This window comes from Pelodiscus sinensis, chromosome 2 (assembly GCF_049634645.1).
Source record: "Pelodiscus sinensis isolate JC-2024 chromosome 2, ASM4963464v1, whole genome shotgun sequence".
In the NCBI taxonomy this organism is placed as follows: Eukaryota; Metazoa; Chordata; order Testudines; family Trionychidae; genus Pelodiscus; species Pelodiscus sinensis.
This window is the reverse complement of record NC_134712.1, coordinates 95,888,967-95,908,462: the sequence shown is the minus strand read 5'-3', so window position 1 is coordinate 95,908,462 and position 19,496 is coordinate 95,888,967. Positions and strand designations below refer to the sequence as shown.

At 42.7% G+C, this 19,496-nt stretch overlaps 1 protein-coding gene across 10 annotated transcripts in view; it reads right to left on the bottom strand.

Annotated features, from left to right (window-relative positions):
- Positions 1 to 487: 487 nt before the first annotated feature.
- C2H18orf63 (chromosome 2 C18orf63 homolog) overlaps positions 488 to 19,496 on the bottom strand; it is a 48,157-nt gene continuing 29,148 nt past the window's right edge. For 9 of the 10 annotated variants that reach the window (XM_075921063.1, XM_075921064.1, XM_075921058.1 and 6 more), the window contains 4 exons: positions 6,604 to 7,680; positions 4,653 to 4,772; positions 3,210 to 3,308; positions 488 to 1,160 (listed from right to left, as the gene is read on the bottom strand). In XM_075921063.1, the coding sequence (XP_075777178.1) occupies positions 3,246 to 3,308; positions 4,653 to 4,772; positions 6,604 to 7,680 (1,260 nt within the window). In that variant the 3' untranslated portion in view covers positions 488 to 1,160; positions 3,210 to 3,245. The remainder of the gene's footprint in view (positions 1,161 to 3,209; positions 3,309 to 4,652; positions 4,773 to 6,603; positions 7,681 to 19,496) is intronic. The other variant, XM_025183815.2, reaches the window with a different exon arrangement.

The following is a 19,496-nucleotide window of genomic DNA, read 5'->3' as shown; positions in this document are numbered from 1 at the left end:
CGTGCCACTCCAACCCCCCAAGCTGTTTCCTACACTACGGCTGGCTTTTTCCCTGAGCTATAGCCCCAAGTCAGTCTGGGGTTGGTGCTGTGCCACCCTGTCAGTGCTCCAGGGCTGGGGTTGTGCTGCCTGCCACCCAGTACTTGGGTGCTAGCTTGGGGTGGGGGCCAGGAGACATGGTGGAGGGGCTCTGGCCTCTGGTAGTAGAAGACACAGAAGGGGTGGGACTGCGGGGCTAGGCTTCCTGCGCCTGTGGTTCACATGCCATCCATGGAGACTCATTTCAGCACATTCAAATCCAGGTAAGGCAGCAGCAATAGCAGTAGTTTCTCCTGTCCTTTTACATCCCATTCAATAGCATCAACGTTATTTCCCCATATCCCCTCTCTTCAACATCACATATGCAAACATATATTTAACTAAGACAGGTGAGCTAAGAGTTCTTCTCCCCCATGACTGATAAATATTGATGACAACTTAGCAAAGGTTGATTATGCTATACTTTATTTTAAACAGAGTATATTGGATCTGTAATAACTTTTATTGGTTTGGATTTAGGGTAACATAATAGAAAATGCTAACTGAGACCACACACTTTTAAAAATACTAAACCAATTCAAAATAACCCCTAAGACATTCAACTAGAATGTAAGTGCATGGAGACAAAGAACATTTATAGGGTAGCAGGTCACAGCAACTAAATCAGACATAACAATAACTCATAACTGAGCAGAAAGGAAACTTAACCACTCTGGAGCCCATCGTGTCTAATTATTTCACTATAGGAAACTTAACACTATCAAATGCAGTCAACACTTTAGGGTGACTGTTCTGCAGTATCTGAAAAGTGTTTTTGAATTCTAAAATTCAACATAACAAATGTGATTTTGCTTCCAGTCCTGCAGACTTAGTCATGCCCTAGTTTTTGTAATTTGTGTGTAAGTCAGATTCTGTTCAAGTGCCCAGTTGCCTTTTGGAAACTTGCATTATTAAATTTAAACTATGTCAATGACTTTTTATTATTTAAAAATGAAAAAAAATGTTGAGGTGGAAAACAAAACAAGAAACAAACAAGCAAACTTTCTTATTGTTCTGGCAGAAAAGTTCCTCTCCACAGGAATGGACAAATGCAAACAATGACATCTGTTTCTGTCTTGTGCCTAAACAAATTAAAATGCTGATTTAATAGAATCCTCACAAAATCCAATGTGTCTTTAAGAAAAAACATCACCCTGATAAAGGTATATTACAATGTTATATACCAAAATGTTCACATTAGGCTCCAACATGTCCCGAGGTGAAAGAGGATGTTCACATTGAGTAAATGTTAAGCTACAATGCCTAAAAAAGTTAAAGGAGCTAGGATTGTGACACTATTTCTTTTTTCTTCTATTTCATACATAAATATTTTTAAATGTTTATTAAAAAGCATATTGAGGAAAACAGAAGTCACTGTATGAAAATCCATACAGTATCTCACCTTAGTTTCAATTATTCTGATACAAATGTCTCTGGCAGATATCTGCATCAATTTTCATTTGCTGGAGAAGGCTATCAACAAATGGACTTAGTCTTATATAAATCATTCTAAGGAAGTGAAATTCATTTTAGAAACCATATGAGTTAAGGATTCTGGTATCAAACACAGAATCTGATTAGTCCCCCAAGAAAGATAATGGTGATTTTGTTTCAAGCCATTATCTAGCCAAACAAAATAATTTCTTTAGCATTATGTAAGTTTTAGTAAACAAGGAAAGGAGCGGGGGGGCGGGGGGGGGGGGAGGGAGCGTTGAACGAAGAGCAAACAATAACTGTCAGAAGGATTGTGATTTTAAACTGACAAATGGTTTGGGAGAAAGCTTAAATTTTCAAGCAGGAATTTTAATATTTAATCTCTGAAAGTGGCATGTTTTAGACAAAATAATGGGATTTCCTCCCATAAAATTAACTAAATGTCCAAATCTATTTTTGATGCTCATTAACTTAAGCTGTCAAGAGGGGGAAATTTGAACTGTGACACAGTTGATATAGTAGTCATAGATTAAAGAGCCCACCTTAGACATTGGCAATGTTTCAAAAGATGCAAATGCTTATAGAAAGGCATACAACAACCTCTGTATGGCACATGCTGTGGCAAAAGCCAAGGGAACAGAGTGGGGAGCTGGGCCAGGCCTGTAAAACAAGGAGCCACTGCTGCAAGATGAGCATGAGGTAGGCTCACTCAAGAGCCTCTCAACCCAAATCTCCCTTAAATTACTGTGTCAATGTTGGACACCGTGACTAGAATAACCTGCAACACCCCACATTTGGTTAGCTAGATAGGTCAAAAGGGGTTACAGTATCCACATGACACTGCAAAATGGCATCTTGGGGGGAAACTGATGTATTTTAGTAGTTACATATGAAATGTTAATGAGAAAAATTTATAGCACTTAGCACAATGTGATCTTACTTGGGAAAGCTGGGCCCTACTAGTACACACGTAATAGAAAGCTGGAATCAGCTTCAATACATAATTTTGATAATGTTAATCTTATATCCTGGAGCAAACATCTTTGCTACTGATGCCACAGATTTATCCATAATCCTTAATCTACATTAATATTCTTCCCTGAAAGATTAATATTAACATAAAACCTCCACATTCTGAGCACTGGTAACTTAGTCTTTTGATTGAGAAACTTTATAGTTTTTAATGTTTCGCATGCCAGTCTAATTTGTCCTTTTATTAGGTCTTATCATTGGCAAATGCCTAGCCACCATAATCTCATCCTTATGGGAAATGATACACATAACTTTAGCTGGATATTATCCTGTGATTTTAACTATAACTCAGGTTAAAAACTACACTCAGCAACTCACAGAAACTAGGGTTCATGTGATATGAAAAAAAATAATTATCCAACCACAGGGGAATTTAAGCAGTCTGAAAACCTCTAAGGGCAGGGATCTATTATTATTCAATATACAACTTGTTTACCAGAAAGGCAAAATGAAAAAGTAGCTTATTCACAAGTGTTCAAGAAACCAAGAACTCTGGCTTTGTTGTATGTTAGTATTTTATCCTAGCATCCTGCTTGTTATTATATAAGGGAATCTCTATACAGACAGTTTATAAAGTAATTATGATACTTAAAAATGGGAGATGACATATAGAGTATTATTTTTATTAAAGAGAAGAATTTTTCAGTTTTGTAACACAGAAATACCTGATTTTTCTTTCTATGCTCCTTTACATCCACATTCTAGACAGCAGGCTTAATTGTTTTGGATTTCTTTGACTTTGAATAATCTCTTCCTTCTTCCTGCTAACAAGTTAAAGTAATAAAGTAAGTTAAATTAAACCAATGCATGCTAAGTAACACTAAGACAACAACTAAACCAGCGGTCAGTCTATGATACATTTTGTTTACCATTGCCCATGAGTGGTTGCGTTTTGAAATAATGGGTGTGCTGTTAAGACGTGGAAAACATTATTTCAGGACACCGGATGTATTCCAAAACCTACATGGAAAGAAACCAGCAAAATTTGGCAATCAAAATAATGGGCTTGCTATTCTGATGTCATGGTAAACTTTGTTCCACAAGGGCTAAGAGATTTGTTGGAATAGCGGTCTATTTCTAATGTTGGTGTTGTGTAGACAGCACCAAATTTCGAAATAGACTATCTCAAAATAATTGAAACAATCTATGCAATTCGTGAAGCTTGAATTGCATAGCTTATTTCAAGCAATCAACGCTATGTAGACACACCCTACTTGTTTCTTTGAATTATGATTAAACAGTGTAAAATATATGTGTATAAAAGGATGTTTTAAATGGATGGCATCTACTTCAGCAAATAGGAAAAGCTTCCATTCAGTCAGAAGTTTCTCATTTATATGACTATTATAATGTGGATTAATAAATCCCAGAAGTAAGCTGTATCATAGTGTGAATAATTTCTGAAGGAGTATGCTTTCAAGGTCGGCAAAATAATTCTGAAAATATAGGAATGAAATAAAAATTTTAATTTACCCAGGCCCTGAGAGACTTCTTGTATTCCCTTGTTTTGTATAGCTTTAACTGGTCAATATTCTCAAATAAAAAAGTACATATTGTCTTTTTCATCATTTAGGCCAGTGGTGCTCAACCTTTTTTAATTCGCGACCCCCCAGGGCTGGAAAATTTTGCTTGAGGAAAAAAAAAAAAAAGAGGTCAGGATTTTGGTTGAACATGCCGAGCTGGGAAAAGAAAATGGTGGCCAGCACAGCACTGCGACCCCCAATCCCCCAGGAAGACAGTCGCAACCCTTGGGTTGCGCACCCCTGACTTAGGCTATGTCTACACAGCAGTGTTATTTCAGAAAAACTGACCTTATTCCACTACCTTATTCTACAATACTAGCCTTTATTTTGAAATAATGTTGAGCTGGAATACTTCTTACTCTGACTCATGGTAACTCTAATTTCATTAGGAGTAAAGGAATTCAAAGGAAGAGTGTTCTTTCTTTGACTTCATGCTATGTAGACAGCATCAAAAGCTGAATTAAACTATTTCGACTTCAGATACGCAATCGACACAGCTGAAGTTGCATAGCTTAATTACATTTTAGCCCTTCTGTGTAGACACAGTGCAGATACCCTTAGTGTCTATAGATGTGAGTTTTTTACCTGCCTTCTTTTGCCACAATCCTTCTTTGAAGTTGTTTTCAAATGAGTCTCCAACTTTGAGTCAATCTGCTTTGAGGCCACTGCTTCACACTGCAAGGGATCATCATTCACTGTAAAGATCTTAAAATGGAAAAGTTGATATGTTCTCATTAGCTAAAACTCCAGTACAATTGTAATGGTTATCATGACAGAACCTTTTATAAACTTTTTTTGGTTGATCTCACAATTACAATCCTCCAGAGCTATAAATTCTATTAACACATACACCAATGTGAATTATGCAGATTAATCTATCACTCACTGTCCAAAGAATAGACTACTATCAACATGTATAATTTCTTACTGATGTACATTTTCACTCTAGCAGCTAACTTGTGCCTGTAAGGCATTAATAACCTTGTGCCTCACACTTCTAGAGACTTTGGTCTGACATACCATCCAGTAGATGGTTATAGTACATAACTTTAAGCATATTATTGCTTACATACATTTTGCTAGTCCCATTCAATAAAAATCTGGAATGAAATTAAAAGAATTACCCTTCTTTTCAGAAAGTCACAATTACAAGTATACACAGCTCAAATGATAAAACAACTGTAAAAGGAGGCACAATGGTGGAAGATTGTAATGCAAATTATACCAAATATTAGAAATACACAATCTACCCGCCAGAACTAAGATATAGCATCAATTGCGATAATAGAATCATAGGATACTAGAACTGGAAGGGACCACGAGAGGTCATCAAGGACACGTATAGACTACATGGGTCTGTCGACAGAGCCATGTAGATTTGTTTACTCGGCAAAGGGAAATGAAGTGGTGATTTAAATAATCACCATTTAATTTACATTTAAATGGCTGCCGCGCTGTGCCGATCAGCTGTTTGGTGGCACAGCGCTGTCGTCTGGACGTGCCGTGGTCGACATCAAAGGCATTTGTCGACCTCCCCAGTAAACCTCATCCCATGAGGCATAACGGGAAAGCTGACGAATGCCTTTAAGGTCAACCGTGGAGTGTCCAGACTACAGCGCTGTGCCGCCAAACAGCTGATTGGCACAGCGCGGCAGCCATTTTAATTTAAATGCAGCGGCGATTATTTAAATCACCGCTTCATTTCCCTTTGCCTACAACCCTAATCTACATGGCTCTGTCGACGGAGCCATGTAGTCTAGATGTGCCCCAAGTCCAGTCCCCTGCCCTCACGGCAGGACCAAGCACCATCTACATCATCCCTAACAGATGTCTCTCTAACCTGCTCTTATATATCCCCACTGATGAAGATTCCACAACCTCCCTAGGCAATTTTTTCCAGTGTTTAACCACCCTGACAGTTAGGAAGATTTCCTAAAATCCAACCTAAACCTCCCTTGCTGCAGTTTAAGACCATTGCTTTTTGTTCTGTCATCAGAGACCAAGGAGAACAATTTTTCTCTCCTCCTTGTAATACCCTTTTAGATACTTGAAAACTGCTACCATGTCCCCTCTCAGGCTATGTCTTCACTACAGACTTTTTCCAGCATACTGGAGGTATCCCAGAAAAACACTGCCGTGTCCAGAGAATGCGTCTATTTTTTCAGAACTGTTTCTGAAAAAGCAGGCGCGTTCTTTTGGAAGCCTTGTATTCCTCATTTTATCAGGAATAAGGGATCTTCTGAAAGAGGAGGTTTTTTTTCCCACATTTGGCCCTGTGTAGACAGGCCAAATGTTGGAAAAGCGTCTTCTGAAAAAAAAAGAGGAAAAAGAAAGCCATGTAGACATAGCCTCAGTCTTTTCTTTTCTAAACTAAACAAGCCCAATTCTTTCAGTCTTCCCTCATAGGTCATGTTTTCTAGACCTTTAATAATTTTTGTTGCTTTTCTCTGGATCTTAGAGAGGATGAATAGTCTAATTACCTCAGCACATATACAGAGTTGGTCAGTACTATTAAAAATGCTGCCTTATTATTTACCTGCTCACAGTTGACTTGTGAATGGTGATGGGCTGTCTTGGTGATATATTTCTTTGACGGTATTGATTGTTGATGTTCCTGTTTTTTGGCTCTGTGTGCTGTACTGTTTAAGACCAATCTGAGAATATTTAACCCTGCTCCTTCAGTTGGACTCTTTATTTGATATTCTGATATACTGTTTGCAAGTTTTTTGTCTGACTCAGAAATCTGTGTATGTACTTTGTTTGAACTGTGAATTTCCTCAAGTATTTTTGTGGGGTTTTGATTTGCTAGCTTTCCCCCTTTTTTTGTAGAGGAACTGTCTAGTGCATGGTTTTTCAAACATAGATTGGCATTTGATTTCTGAAGTATTGATTTGTCACTAGCAGATAATGAAGAATTTAGTGTCTCAGGTTTGCCTTTACTTGAACTTATACATGAAGATCGGCTATTAGAAAAAGTAGAATTTGCCAGCTGTTTTCCAGGTTTGTTTTTCTGGTCACATATCAATCTACCACTTTTTACATTTGCATTCCCAGTCATTCTCTGAGCAACAAAGCCATTAATAGGATTTATGAATGATACCATTTGGACAGGTTTGTACATCTGATTTACACTAGAGTTGCATAAAGTTAGTTGAGATACTGTGACATCTCTAACTACTTTTGGAGAATGCTGTACAACCCTCCCTTTTTTCTTTTCTTGACTGGCTTTTGTGGCCTTTACATCCATTTGCAACAACTTTGCTTTGAAAATAGGTATAATTCTAGTAGTATCTTTCCTTTCAGAATCCACGGGTGAATTTTTAGACATTCTTAAGGATTCAGCTGAGTGAACTGGTACCCCCAATCCTCCTGAAGCCTGTTGATGCTGTCTGTTATTCACTGTTTTCTTTATAGCCTCAGAAACAGCACCCTCAGGACATGGAAGAAAAATACTTTGTTTTGGCTGATTGATCAAAAGCTCCATCCTGTGGCTGATTCCTGAGGTGCACTGTGAAGACCTCTGCTGCAAAGTGTCTCTTCTTGGAGGTGCTTGAGTCAGAGATACCTTGCATATTGGTTTGCCAGTCAGATTTGCAAGTTGGGCATTTACTCCCTGAAACATACAACAGTTGACAAACAGAACAAACACAATGAGAAGAGTTAGTTTACAATGCTACAATAACTTACCCTGTATACAACATACACCGTACACGTGTGTTGGTTTTTTTGTTTACAATTCTATTGTTTTAAAATAACCTAGAATTAAGGATATTGTATGACTATAATTAAGACATTTAAGGAAAGATTTCTTCAGCTTTATAAGTGGAAATAATATGTATGCACATATCTGATTGTCAAGATCGAAAATATGTTCTAAACTGTATATTCTTTCAAGCAAAATAAAAAAGCATGCCACAACCTCACAGACCTCTATTTATAGATTTCTATGGTTTTGTATAATGATGGACAAAACTCATTGGCTCCAGTCTCCCCATTCTCTGCTTATGAGCTATATATGGTTGATGGTTTTTTTTGTTGTTTTTTGGGTTTTTTTATTGCCATATTTCTCAGAAGAGGAAGACCTAACTAGGGATGTAAGCAACTGATTGACAAGCTGACTATCCGATAAGCAAATGCATATTGGATAGTCAACACACTAGTTGTCTAGTCAGTTCTCCCACTCCTTGCTGCCTCTGTCAGAAAAAGGCAGGGGGAGGAGGGAAGAAGAGGGACTGGTGGGGGGAAACAGCTTAAAAGCCAGTTCCCCCCAGCTCCAGCTCTGTGGGAGGGGACAGGGGCGCAGCAGCAGCATTCTACCTTTGAAATGCACAAGAGTGCCCGCTGGGGCTTCTGTACATTTCAAAGCAGAAGTGCTGCATGGAGCATGGGGCCCACCAGCTCCAGGCTCCATGTGGCGTTTCAATCTTTGAAATACACAAGCGCCCCTGCTGTAGCTCTTATACATTTCAAAGGCGGAAGTGGTAACAGCCAGGTGGGCTCTTGCTACATTTCAATGCGGAAGAGCTCTTCTAGACTAATTGAATAGTCGATGGAAATTCCATCGACTATTAGATTAGTTGGTTAATCTAATTTTAACATCCCCAAACCTAACTCGTGGTCATTTTATAGCAGTACTTCTAAAACTGTGGTGTGCAAAGCAATTTCTAGTGGTCCACTCAGATCCTGTGGACTGTTCTCTTGTCTCTAGTGATTTCTACAAATATCTAGACTCTTTATAGCAAAGGAATGCCTGGATGCTTATGAAAACTGTGGAAGATAAGGAGGAGCCATCCTAACTTTCTCTATTAAGAGCTGCAACAGCTGAAGAAAGAGAAACAGGATCCTTCCTCAGATATCTGTTCTTAATATTTTCAAAACTGAAATTTCGACTGCATTCTTCACATTTTTGGTTTTTTTTATTAAGTTTTTCTTCTTTTACTGACAAGATAATCAGAAAGTAAGCTTCTCTCAGCAAAGGCTGAAATCTGTATTACATATAGCCTATTGTTCTAAAAGAGTTGTAAACTGTGCTCATTCCCTGCTTCTTCACCTCTGTAGTGAGACATCAGCCTGTCTGGAACCATTAAAATATTTCCAATAATAAGTCCAGACTACTTATTTTCTCTTTTTTTTCTTTTTTTTTTAAACAAGGGAAAATATTATTGTGATATTATAGTGGCAGAGTTAAAATAAAAAATGCAGGAAATAGAACTCTTAAGAGTCCAACAGAACTGTTAACTTGGCTATATCAATTCTGTTTTGTTATAGTTATCATGCAAACTGTAATATGTCAGACTACTCATTAACTAGAAAAACACACATATTAAGGTAGTCATAGTGAGAAATATTTTTATCTTCTTGCAATGTTCTGATAATTCACATGTGGAAGAGAGGGTTACTCAGCTTGTACAGTAACAGAGGTTCTTCAAGATGAGTGTCCCTGTGGGTGAACCATCTTAGGTGTCTGGGGTGCTGCTGCGCCTCTGGTCAGAGAATTTTGGTAGCAGTGCCCTCGGTAGGCTGTGCACATGGGGCAGCTAGCACACGCTAGTGTGACTACATTGCATGTGCAGCCAACCGTCCCTTCAGTTCCTTCTCTGACCCAGAAATAGGTGGTTCCGAAGGAAGGGCAGGTAAGGGACCAACCGCATGGACAGCCACCTTAAAAAATATCTGTTACTGCACAAGGCGAGTAACCCTGTCTTCTTCTTTGAGGTGTATCCCTGTGGGAGCTTCACCTTAGATTAACAGGGCTTGTCAAACCACAGGCCAGTAGGTTGCATTATTTGTCGAGACCTGTAGATGACTATAGAGCAGTACCCATGATCGGAGAAGGGAGCTTTGATCACTTTTATTTACGGCAGCTAAAACTGTCTGGCCAAACCAAGTGTCATGAGACAGGTAAGATTCAAGCGAGTAGTGCGTGGTAAATGTATGAGTGGAGGACCATATCAGCAGCCCTACAAATGTCTGTCAGAAAAATGTTGCTCAGGTATGCAGTAAAAGTCGCCATTGCTCTTGTGATGACGGTTATGGATGGCAGCTGTGAGGAAAGATACTCCTTTGCACACATTGAGTGGGTCTGTCCATCAAGCTAAGGACTGTTTCATCTTGATAGGAATTGAGATGGTTTGTTGATGCTGTGGAAATGTGGCCTGTAGACTGTCCTTAGCCACAGCTGCATGGGTCTCGTGTAATCTGGAATGTTGTATCATGAAGGTGGTAGCTTACATATGATCTAAAAGCTGAAGGCATAGCTTTGCAGTGACCTGAGGACTGCTCTGTGCTATTCCCACCAGTTCCATAATTGCCTGAAACCTTTGTTGTGGAAGAGAAACTATTGCCACCGTGCAGTCCAGGTGAGCTCCTGTGAACTCTAATTTTTGTGTTAGTGTGAGCTTGCATTTTTGTAGATTTATTTGTAAGCTTAGGCTCTGTGCTTTTAGCAAGCGGTCGTCAAGATACTGAAAGATGGTGACTATCCTCTTGTGGAAGTATGCTGCCACCACAACCAGCACTTTTTGGAAAAGAGGTGGAGTTGTGAGAGTCCAAAGGAGAGCATCTTTTATTGTAAATGTTCATCATTCCCTGTGAATTGAAGGCATTTTCTGGGTGCTGGGTGAATTAACACATGAAGGTAAGCATCCTGCAGGTAGAGGGTCAATAATCAATGCCCTTTCTCTAAGGCAGGGATTAATGGCAATAGGATGACCACTTGAAACATAGAGAGCATATGTAACAACTGAGTCTTCTTAAATCTTCAAGAACTGACCTCCACCCTCCCGTTTTCTTTGTTGTAAGGAAATAATGGGAGCAGAATCCCTTCTCCCTGTGACGTTGGGTCATGGGTTCTATTGCTCCCAGTTGGAGCAGGTGGTGGAGCTCCTGCATGAGGATGTTCTCATGAGATGGGTCCCTGAAGAGGGACGGGAAGCAGGAGTAGATTGGAGGAATAAATGAAAAAGAGAGACAATAATCATTCTTGATAATGTCCAGTATCCCCATCTGTTCATGGGGATGGAACTCCAGTCCGGGTAGAAGGGTGTCAGATGATTGCTGAATGTAAATGGTCCATCCAGCTGCCTTAGATGTAAGTGAGTTATCATACCCACAACCTGACTTTCAAAATGTTTGTCTGTAACTTGAAGGTTGGGAAGTTGAGGGTTGGTTGGTGTTCTGTCTGTGCCTGATCTGGCGCTGGCTTCATCTGGATCTGTGGTTGATTAAAAGGCATGGGCCTGTATCTTTGAGTGAAAAACTTTCCCTGTGTCCTTTTTGATGCAGATATGTGAATGCCTAGGATTTTTATATGGAGCAGGAATCTTTTAGGGTGTGAAGAGAAGCATCCATAGAGTTAGTGAATAGTTTTCAAAGGGAAGGTCTTCCATGGTTGCTTGTACTTCTCATGGAAAGCCAAGTAAGTGAGCCAGGATGCTCTTCTCATTACTATGGCCTTAGCGATAGAGCAAGATGCTGTATCTGAAGCATCCAGGGCTGCTTGCAGGGTGTTGTGGGAAATGAGGGCACTTTCATTTATATATGTTTTAAACTGCTCTGTCTTGCTGTATGGGAGACAGTCAATAAATTGTGTCATCTGTTTGAATATATGGTGTGTGTATTTGGCTAAGAGGGCAGTATAATTAGCAATCCACAACTGCAATGATGCCCAAGAATAGACCTTTCTGCTCATTAAGTCTAAACATTTCCATTCCTTATCATATGGAGTGGTCTGGGCAGCAATTTGTTTTCCCCTCAAGTTTACTGCTGCTATTACCAGCAAGTTTCGGGAGGGATGGAAGAACAGAAAATCAGCCCCTTGTGGTGCCACATATTTCCTGTCTGATCTTTTACAGACTGGTGGGATAGTAGCAGGTGTCTGCCAGAGGAACTGGCAGGGTCCATCAGGGCTGGGTTAATGCCAATTTTGCCGAAGGGGAGGCATGCAGAATGCTCATTCATTTATTCTGGGTCTTCAGCAGGTTCACTAGGGAGATCTCCAACACATCTGCCACTCTCTTACAGAGCTCCTGCAATGACTTGAAGTCATCTCCAGATGTGGGTGGAGAAGGCATTATGGTATTGTCTGGCGATAAGGATGAGATATGATGGGTGGTGGAGAAGAAGCAGAGATCTCTTCATCACTTGTAACGGAATCCTCTCCCTCTTCCTGCATCACTGCCCTATCTAAAGAGCATACAGATAGAGCCTACATTGTGTAGGAGGGCAACAGTTGAGGATGAGATTGCTGTTGTTGTGTCCTATGTAACACCCAGAGGTCCCAATAGGGCCAATTAGTGGGCATTGGTACCAGGGGGGCAGCCATTGTGGCAGCTGCCACTGAGAAGCTAGTTGGGATTGCTTGGGAGAGGAGTGCCTGGATGCGTGTGTGTGTACCTACTATAAACTCCTTCTCTTCATTGCTGGAAAGCAGTGGTGTGGACCCTGCAGGAGTGGAAAAGCTAAATCTGGCCAAGGTTGGAGTACTGTCCGTATTGAATAGCAGGGTTGACAGTACCATGGTGACTTGTAGCTCCTAGCCAGTGATGAAGAACTGCAGTGCCATCCCGTTGCTGTTGGTGCTGAAGGCGGTGCCACAGGATCTGTGCTGCACCCAGTGCCGGTGGGTTGTGTGGTGCTGTCAGCACCAAGCGTTTATGTTTCTTCGGTGCCGGGGGTGGCATGGAAACGAATGGTGCTGAAATGGATCACAGCTTTTTCGGTGCTGACGTGGAGTTGGAAGGCACCAGCAGTACCGACTTAGATTTGGACTCGCTCAGTGACTTGGAACTGGCCTTAGCAAATGTCCTTAGACTCTTGGTGCTTGAAGGTCTCAGTGCCTCTCTGTCCAGCACCTTAGATGTAGCGTGTACTGGAGGCATTTTGTGAGGTAGTGCCCATTTTCTGTGAAGGGGAGTCACCTTGGCCGCTGAATGTGCACACTTCCTGGACTGCTAGTATGAGGCAAAGTCCTTGGTGCTGGAGCCTGAATGGTGGCTTTGTCTGACATTGCCATTGGGGATGGTTGCCTCAGCAGTGTTGAGTGCTCAGTGTCTGAGGCCAGGCATATGGTGTTTTCTAGCAGGAATAACTACAGCTGAAGTTCTCTGGCCTTCCTCGTATGTGCAGTGAGTTCTTTACAGTGCTCGCACTGGGAAGTAGCATGAGCTTGTCCCAGGCTCCAAATACGCTGTGAATGGCTGTCCAACACAGGTATTGAAAGCCTGCAGGACAGGCAAAGTTTGAAACCTGTGGAACCAGGCATCCCAGAGAGAAAAAATGACCAGTAGAAAAAAGGGCCTGAACAAGAAGAAAAAAAAAAGAAACTAACTATAACTGTTGAGCAAACTAACAACTACTGTAACAAGAACACTAGAATCATAGAATACTAGGACTGAAAGGGACCTCGAGAGGTCATCGAATCCAGTCCCCTGATCTCAGGCAGGACCAAATACTGTCTAGACCATCTCTGATAGACATTTATCTAACCTACTCTTAAATATCTCCAGAGATGGAGATTCCACAACCTCCCTGGGCAATTTATTCCAGTGTTTGACTACCCTGACAGTTAGGAACGTTTTCCTAATGTCCAACCTAAACCTCCCTTGCTGCAGTTTAAGCCCGTTGCTTCTTGTTCTTGTCATGTAGCGGGTCCTTTTGACTCACGCATATTGCCCATACTGCCACACTAAAGCCCCTCACAAGAAAAACACAGGCCACTGAGGTGGATCCAGAGACAGAGCTTGAAGTCCCTCGGGTGCTCGGCACTGTTCTCAGTAAACGGAACTTAACTTGGCAAGCACCCGGGCCAGGGGCCTTCAAGCGTCAGTAAACGGAACTTAACTTGGCAAGCACCTGGGCTAAAAAGATAAGAGCAGGGACACAAGCTGTCCCATACACTAGGTTAATGAGCACTAAAAAACAGGACAAGATAGAAATAAAAGAAATGAGCTGTCATATACATCTGTTAACAAGCACCTGGAGCAGGGAAGCAAAAACATAGCTAGCTTTCACATGTGCCAGTCATGTCTGCATCAGGCACTAACCACAATGCCTTGAGGCAGACGTTATGTCACAAGGAGGGAATCCTAATATGGTACCGGATATCAAATAACCCTAATATGGTACTAGATGTCAAAATTATAGTATAAAGCACCCTGAGCCTTAAGCTTGGAGAGGTTCCGTATCAAAAAACAGAAGGCACATATCGTCCAGCCTGGCTGAAGGGTTGATCACCCAAGGTCGCCTCCCACCCACCGAATCATGAAAGGGTATACGAATCCGGAGCATGCTACGCGTTATTTTGTGTCTGTGCATCGTAATCGTTTCTGGGATTGTGAGTATTGCTTACTATATTGTATTAACCATTTCATATTTAGAGGTTAAGTATATGTAGATTAATGACTAACTCCACCAGCTGTTCAAAGATAACCATAGAAGGATTAGCTACAGGAGGAGTTTTTATTATTGCTGTATTAGTTTTATTTGTTATATTCTTTTTTTGCATGCTGTGCGGTCTAAGACGAATCAGAGACAGTGATTTAATATAATCAAATTGTAGTTAATAAAGTTTGTAATTGGTTAAGTGCATTTAAGTCTCGGGCTTTCCTCCTTCACAGCCCCAGTCCTTTGCCACAAAAAACCACCCCTAGACAATCCTTGAACCTCTGGTTCATCACTTCTATCCTCAGAGGCCAAGATGAACAAGTTTTCTCCCTCCTCCTTATGACACCCTTTTAGATACCTAAAAGTTTTACATAATAAAACTTTAGAATTAGTTTTCTAAATCAGAGGGCAGCTCTTGGATGCCAACGGAAGCCGGCAGTAGCAGAGAAAGAACTGAAGGGACAGTTGACTGTGCATGCAGAGTAGCCACACTGGTGCGTGCTGGCTGCCCCACATGTGCAGCCTACTGAGGGTACTGCTACCAAAATTCTCCAACTAGAGGTGCAGCAGCATCCCAGACATCTAAGGTGGAGCACCCACAGGGACACTCCTCGGAAAAGAAAGTGAAGTTACTCACCTTGGTGCAGTAACTATCATTCTTTGAGATGTGTCCCCCTGTGGGTGCTCTACTGCAGGTGCTGGGCTTGCCCCGACGCCGCAGGACGGAGATTTTTCGCAGCGGTAGTCCAGCCGGACCACACATGCGTAGGGAGTGTCTCACGGCGTTCACGCCTTTTCACGCTACTCGGTCCGGTCTGAGCCAGGTCCTCATACCGGCCTCAGTATCTGGAAAATAAAATGGACACAGACTCCGAAGCAGGGAGGAGGGTGGGTAGTGGAGCACCCACAAGGACACACATCTCGAAGAACGACAGTTACTGCACCAAGGTGAGTAACTTTGCTTTCTTCTTTGAGTGATATCCCCGAGGGTGCTCCACTGTAGGTGTCTGCACAGCAGTATCACCCTCCCCCCCATCATATCATGGAAGTAGGTGGGAATCGGAGCCTTTATCGGTTGGCAGATGAAAGAACTGCAGCTGTTACGGATTTATCCGACAGCCATCTCTGCTGTATAGCATAATGTTCTACAAAAGTGCAATAGGATGCCCATGTGGCTGACCTACAGATGTCTTCAAGAGAAACCCCTCTGAGAAAGGCAGTGGAAGCTGAAATGGCTTTAGTGGAGTGCACTGTAAGGTGCTCAGGGAGTGGTATTCCCCAAATAGAGTAACAGTGGATTATGCATGACACAATTAAGTTAGCTACTCTTTGAGTGGAAATGGGTTCACCCTTGGAGTGTTCTGCCAGGGACAGGAGAAGTCTGTCTGTTTTTCTAAAGGGCTTGGCGCAGTCAACATAAAAGGCTAGTGCTCTACGCACATCTCGAGTATGGAGAGCTGCTTCCTTAGCAAAAGCATGTGGCTTAGGGTAGTATGCAGGTAATACGATGGGCTTGTTAACATGGAAATCAGAACAGACCTTAGGTATAAAGGCTGTGTGATGTCTGAAGACAACACAGTACCTCTGGAAGATGGTGTATGGGGGTACCACCATCAATGCTGATAGCTCGCAGACTCTGAGTGCAGAGGTGATTGCAAGTAGAAACACCAGCTTCTGGGTCAGGAGCTGAAGAGGTATTGTGGCCAACGGTTCAAATGGTAGGGCCGTAAGGGTCTGTATTATCAAGTCCAAATCCCACAGCAGAGAGGGTGTGCGCAAGGGTGGGTTCAGATTTGTTAGGCCTTTGATGAACCTCTTTATGAGGGGATGCGCAAATATCGAAAACCCCTCCATAGGTTGTCGGAAAGCTGCTATTGCCGCGAGATGTACTTTCAGTGATGCTAAAGCTTGTCCTGTTTGTTGTAGATCCATTATATAGTCTAGAATGTTATGCATAGGAGCAACTAGTGGGTCCATATGATGGCCTGACCACCAGGTGGTAAACCTTGTCCATTTCGCCAGGTATGTAGTTCTCATATTACGCCACCTACTATGTATGAGGACATTTTTAACCTTTTCAGAGAATAAGTCTTCAGTAGCGCTCAGCCAGCTAGGTACCACGCTGCGAGGTGCATCGTGTGAAGCTGTGGATAGAGAAGGAGGCCATGTTTCTGGATGAGAAGTGTCGGGAACAGTGGTAGTTGGTAAGATGGGTAGCGGGATGGTTGCACTAGTAGAGGGAACCAGTGCTGCCTTGCCCATGCAGGAGGGAATGGAGAACTCCGTGGTGAAGCTCCCATTCGTGATCTGGTGCAAAGTTCCTGCTGAGGGAATCTGCTGCTAACATTGTTGATGCCAGGTAAGCATGATGCCATAAGAGTGATGCCTTTGGTGATGCACCAGTTCCAGAGTCGGACCGCCTCTGCACATAGGGATCGTGAGTGTGCTCCGCCCTGTCGATTGATGTAGTACATTGTGATATATTGTCTGTTAGGATCTTTACCGTGGAGTTGTGTATGTGGTTGCGAAAATGCTTGCAAGCACTGGCGATGGCTCTGAGCTCCAGAAGATTTATATGGAGCAATGTGTCTTGGGGTGTCCAGTGGCCCTGTACAGAAACTCCACCCATATGCATGCCCCAGCCCAGAAGGGAAATGTCTGTCGTAATCTGGTATCATGGTAGCAGCTGGTGGAAGGGCACTCCTGACAGCAAATGCTTTTCTATGGTCCACCGGTGCAGAGAGGTAATTACGTTGAAAGGTATCGCCACAATCCTGTGTATATCGGGGGTGGTATGATTGTGCATGGTAGCTAGCCAATGTTGGAGGGCGCAAAAGTGTAGCCTGGCACGTGTGACCACGAAAGCAGTTGCGGCCATATGGCCCATGAGCTTCAGGGCTAAGAGTACTTAAATCCTGTGATTGGCTCAACAGGTATCTATTAGCAGCTGTATTGAATAAAACCTGGCTACAGGTAGGAATGCTCTTGCTGCCTTGGAGTCCAGCCTCGCCCCAATGAATTCTAGGTCTTGGGTGGGAAGCAATGTTGATTTGTCCTTGTTCACTAGTAGGCCAAGAGATTGGAAAGTTCGTCTGGTGATGGATAGCATCCTGCCCTACCTGCGAAGACGATCAGCCCTTTATAAGACTGTCGTCTAGGTAGGGGAATATGATTACCCTGATATGTCGGAGGTGAGTGGCGATGACTGAGAGCACCTTTGTGAACATTCTGGGGGCAGCTGAAAGTCCGAACGGAAGAACCCTGTATTGATAGTGGTTTTTACCGACAACGAATCCAAGAATCCGCCTGTGTGCGGGGTGAATCATAACAAGGAAATAAGCGTCCTGTAGGTTGAGAGCAACAAACCAGTCATTCTGATCTAAGGCTGGGATAATTGATGCAAGGGTCACCATTTTGAAATGCTGTTTTCGAAGATATTTGTTTAGTTGCCTGAGATCCAAGATCGGTCTCCAACCCCATTTTCTTCTGAATCAGGAAATAGTGAAAATAGAACCCTTTCCCTCTGAATTCGTGCAGCACTCTTTCTACTGTGCTGATCTGCAGCAGATAATTTATTTCACTTATGAGCAGATCTCCATGAGAGGGGTCCCTGAAAAGGGACGGGTTTGGGGGGTGTAGGTAGAATAGAGAGCAAGGGTATGGCATAACTGCTTCTGATTATCTCTAGCACCCATCTGTCGCTGGTGATGGGTGTCCAGTGCTGGTAAAATGGGAGTAGGCAATGGTGAAACAGCGGGATGGTAACCGGTGAGACTGGTTGAGTGCTCCCGACCAAGCAGTCAAACCTGCTGCCTGGTATTGGGATGGTTTTGCGGAGGTTATTCCGATTCCGACGCCTCGGAGGCCACTGCCGTTGGCAGGAGTTATCTAAGGGCCGGTGTTGTTGTTGCCATGGTTGCCTGGGATGATAATCATAGCGCCTCTGGTATGTTGTATATCGTCGTCTCCTATATGATGGAGAGTACATACCAAGTGTTCTCAGCGTGGACCTGGAATCTTTGCTAGAATGAAGCAGGGTATCCATCTTCTCCGCAAAAAGGTTATCTTTCTCAAAGGGTAAATCATCTACTTTTGATTGCAGGTTCTTAGGAACTGCTGCAGCCTGGAGGAATGAGGCCCTTCACATGACAACTGCAGTGGCAATGGCCCTGGCTGCAGTGTCCGCTACATCAGCTGCTATCTGTAAGCTGGTCCTGGTGGCAGCGTAACCTTCCTGAACAACAGCCTTCAGAATGGGTCTCTTAGATTCAGGTAGAGACTCCATGAGGGTTGTCAGTTTTGAATAGTTGTTGAAATTATGGTTGGATACATATGCCAAATAGTTGGCTATTGGGAGAAGTGTTGATGCTGTGTACACCTTCCTTCCAAATAAATTCAATCTCTTTGAATCTTTATCTGATGTTTGGCCTCTATATTGTGGCACCTGTGCTCTTTGTCGCATTGCGTCAACCACCAAGAAGTTGGGGGCAAGTGGGTGAATAAGAATTCTGATCCCTTCGGGGGCACAAAATATTTCTTGTCCGTCTTCTTGTTTGTAGGTAATACCGACGCTGGGGTCTGCCACAACTCGTTGGCGACTTCCAATATGGCTCATCCAGGGGGATAGCCAGTTTAGGAGCATGAGACATTTCTAGATTCTTGAATAGACTGTGGTGTTTCCCCTTGATTTCAGTGAACTGAATCTCCTGAGAGAGCGCTACTCTTTTGAAAAGCTCTTGAAATTGCCTGAAATCATCAGGGGGAAGAGGTGTCTCCTGGCATAACCACCTCATCCGGTGAGGATGACGATGGATCGGTAGGCTATATCTCAGGCTGGTGCGTTTCCTCCAGTAGGGGCTGCCCTTCCTCGACGTGAGGATTGGGGGGGGGAGGGAGTGCAGACCTTGAGCCACGCCGCAAATGGGGTGGGTCGGTCACCAGTGAGTATCTCACAGAGGAATCATGTGTCCTAGATCTAGGAAGTGATCTGGATGAGCGATGATAGGAGCGGTGGTATGGTGAATGGGTTCTGTAGTACGTACAGTT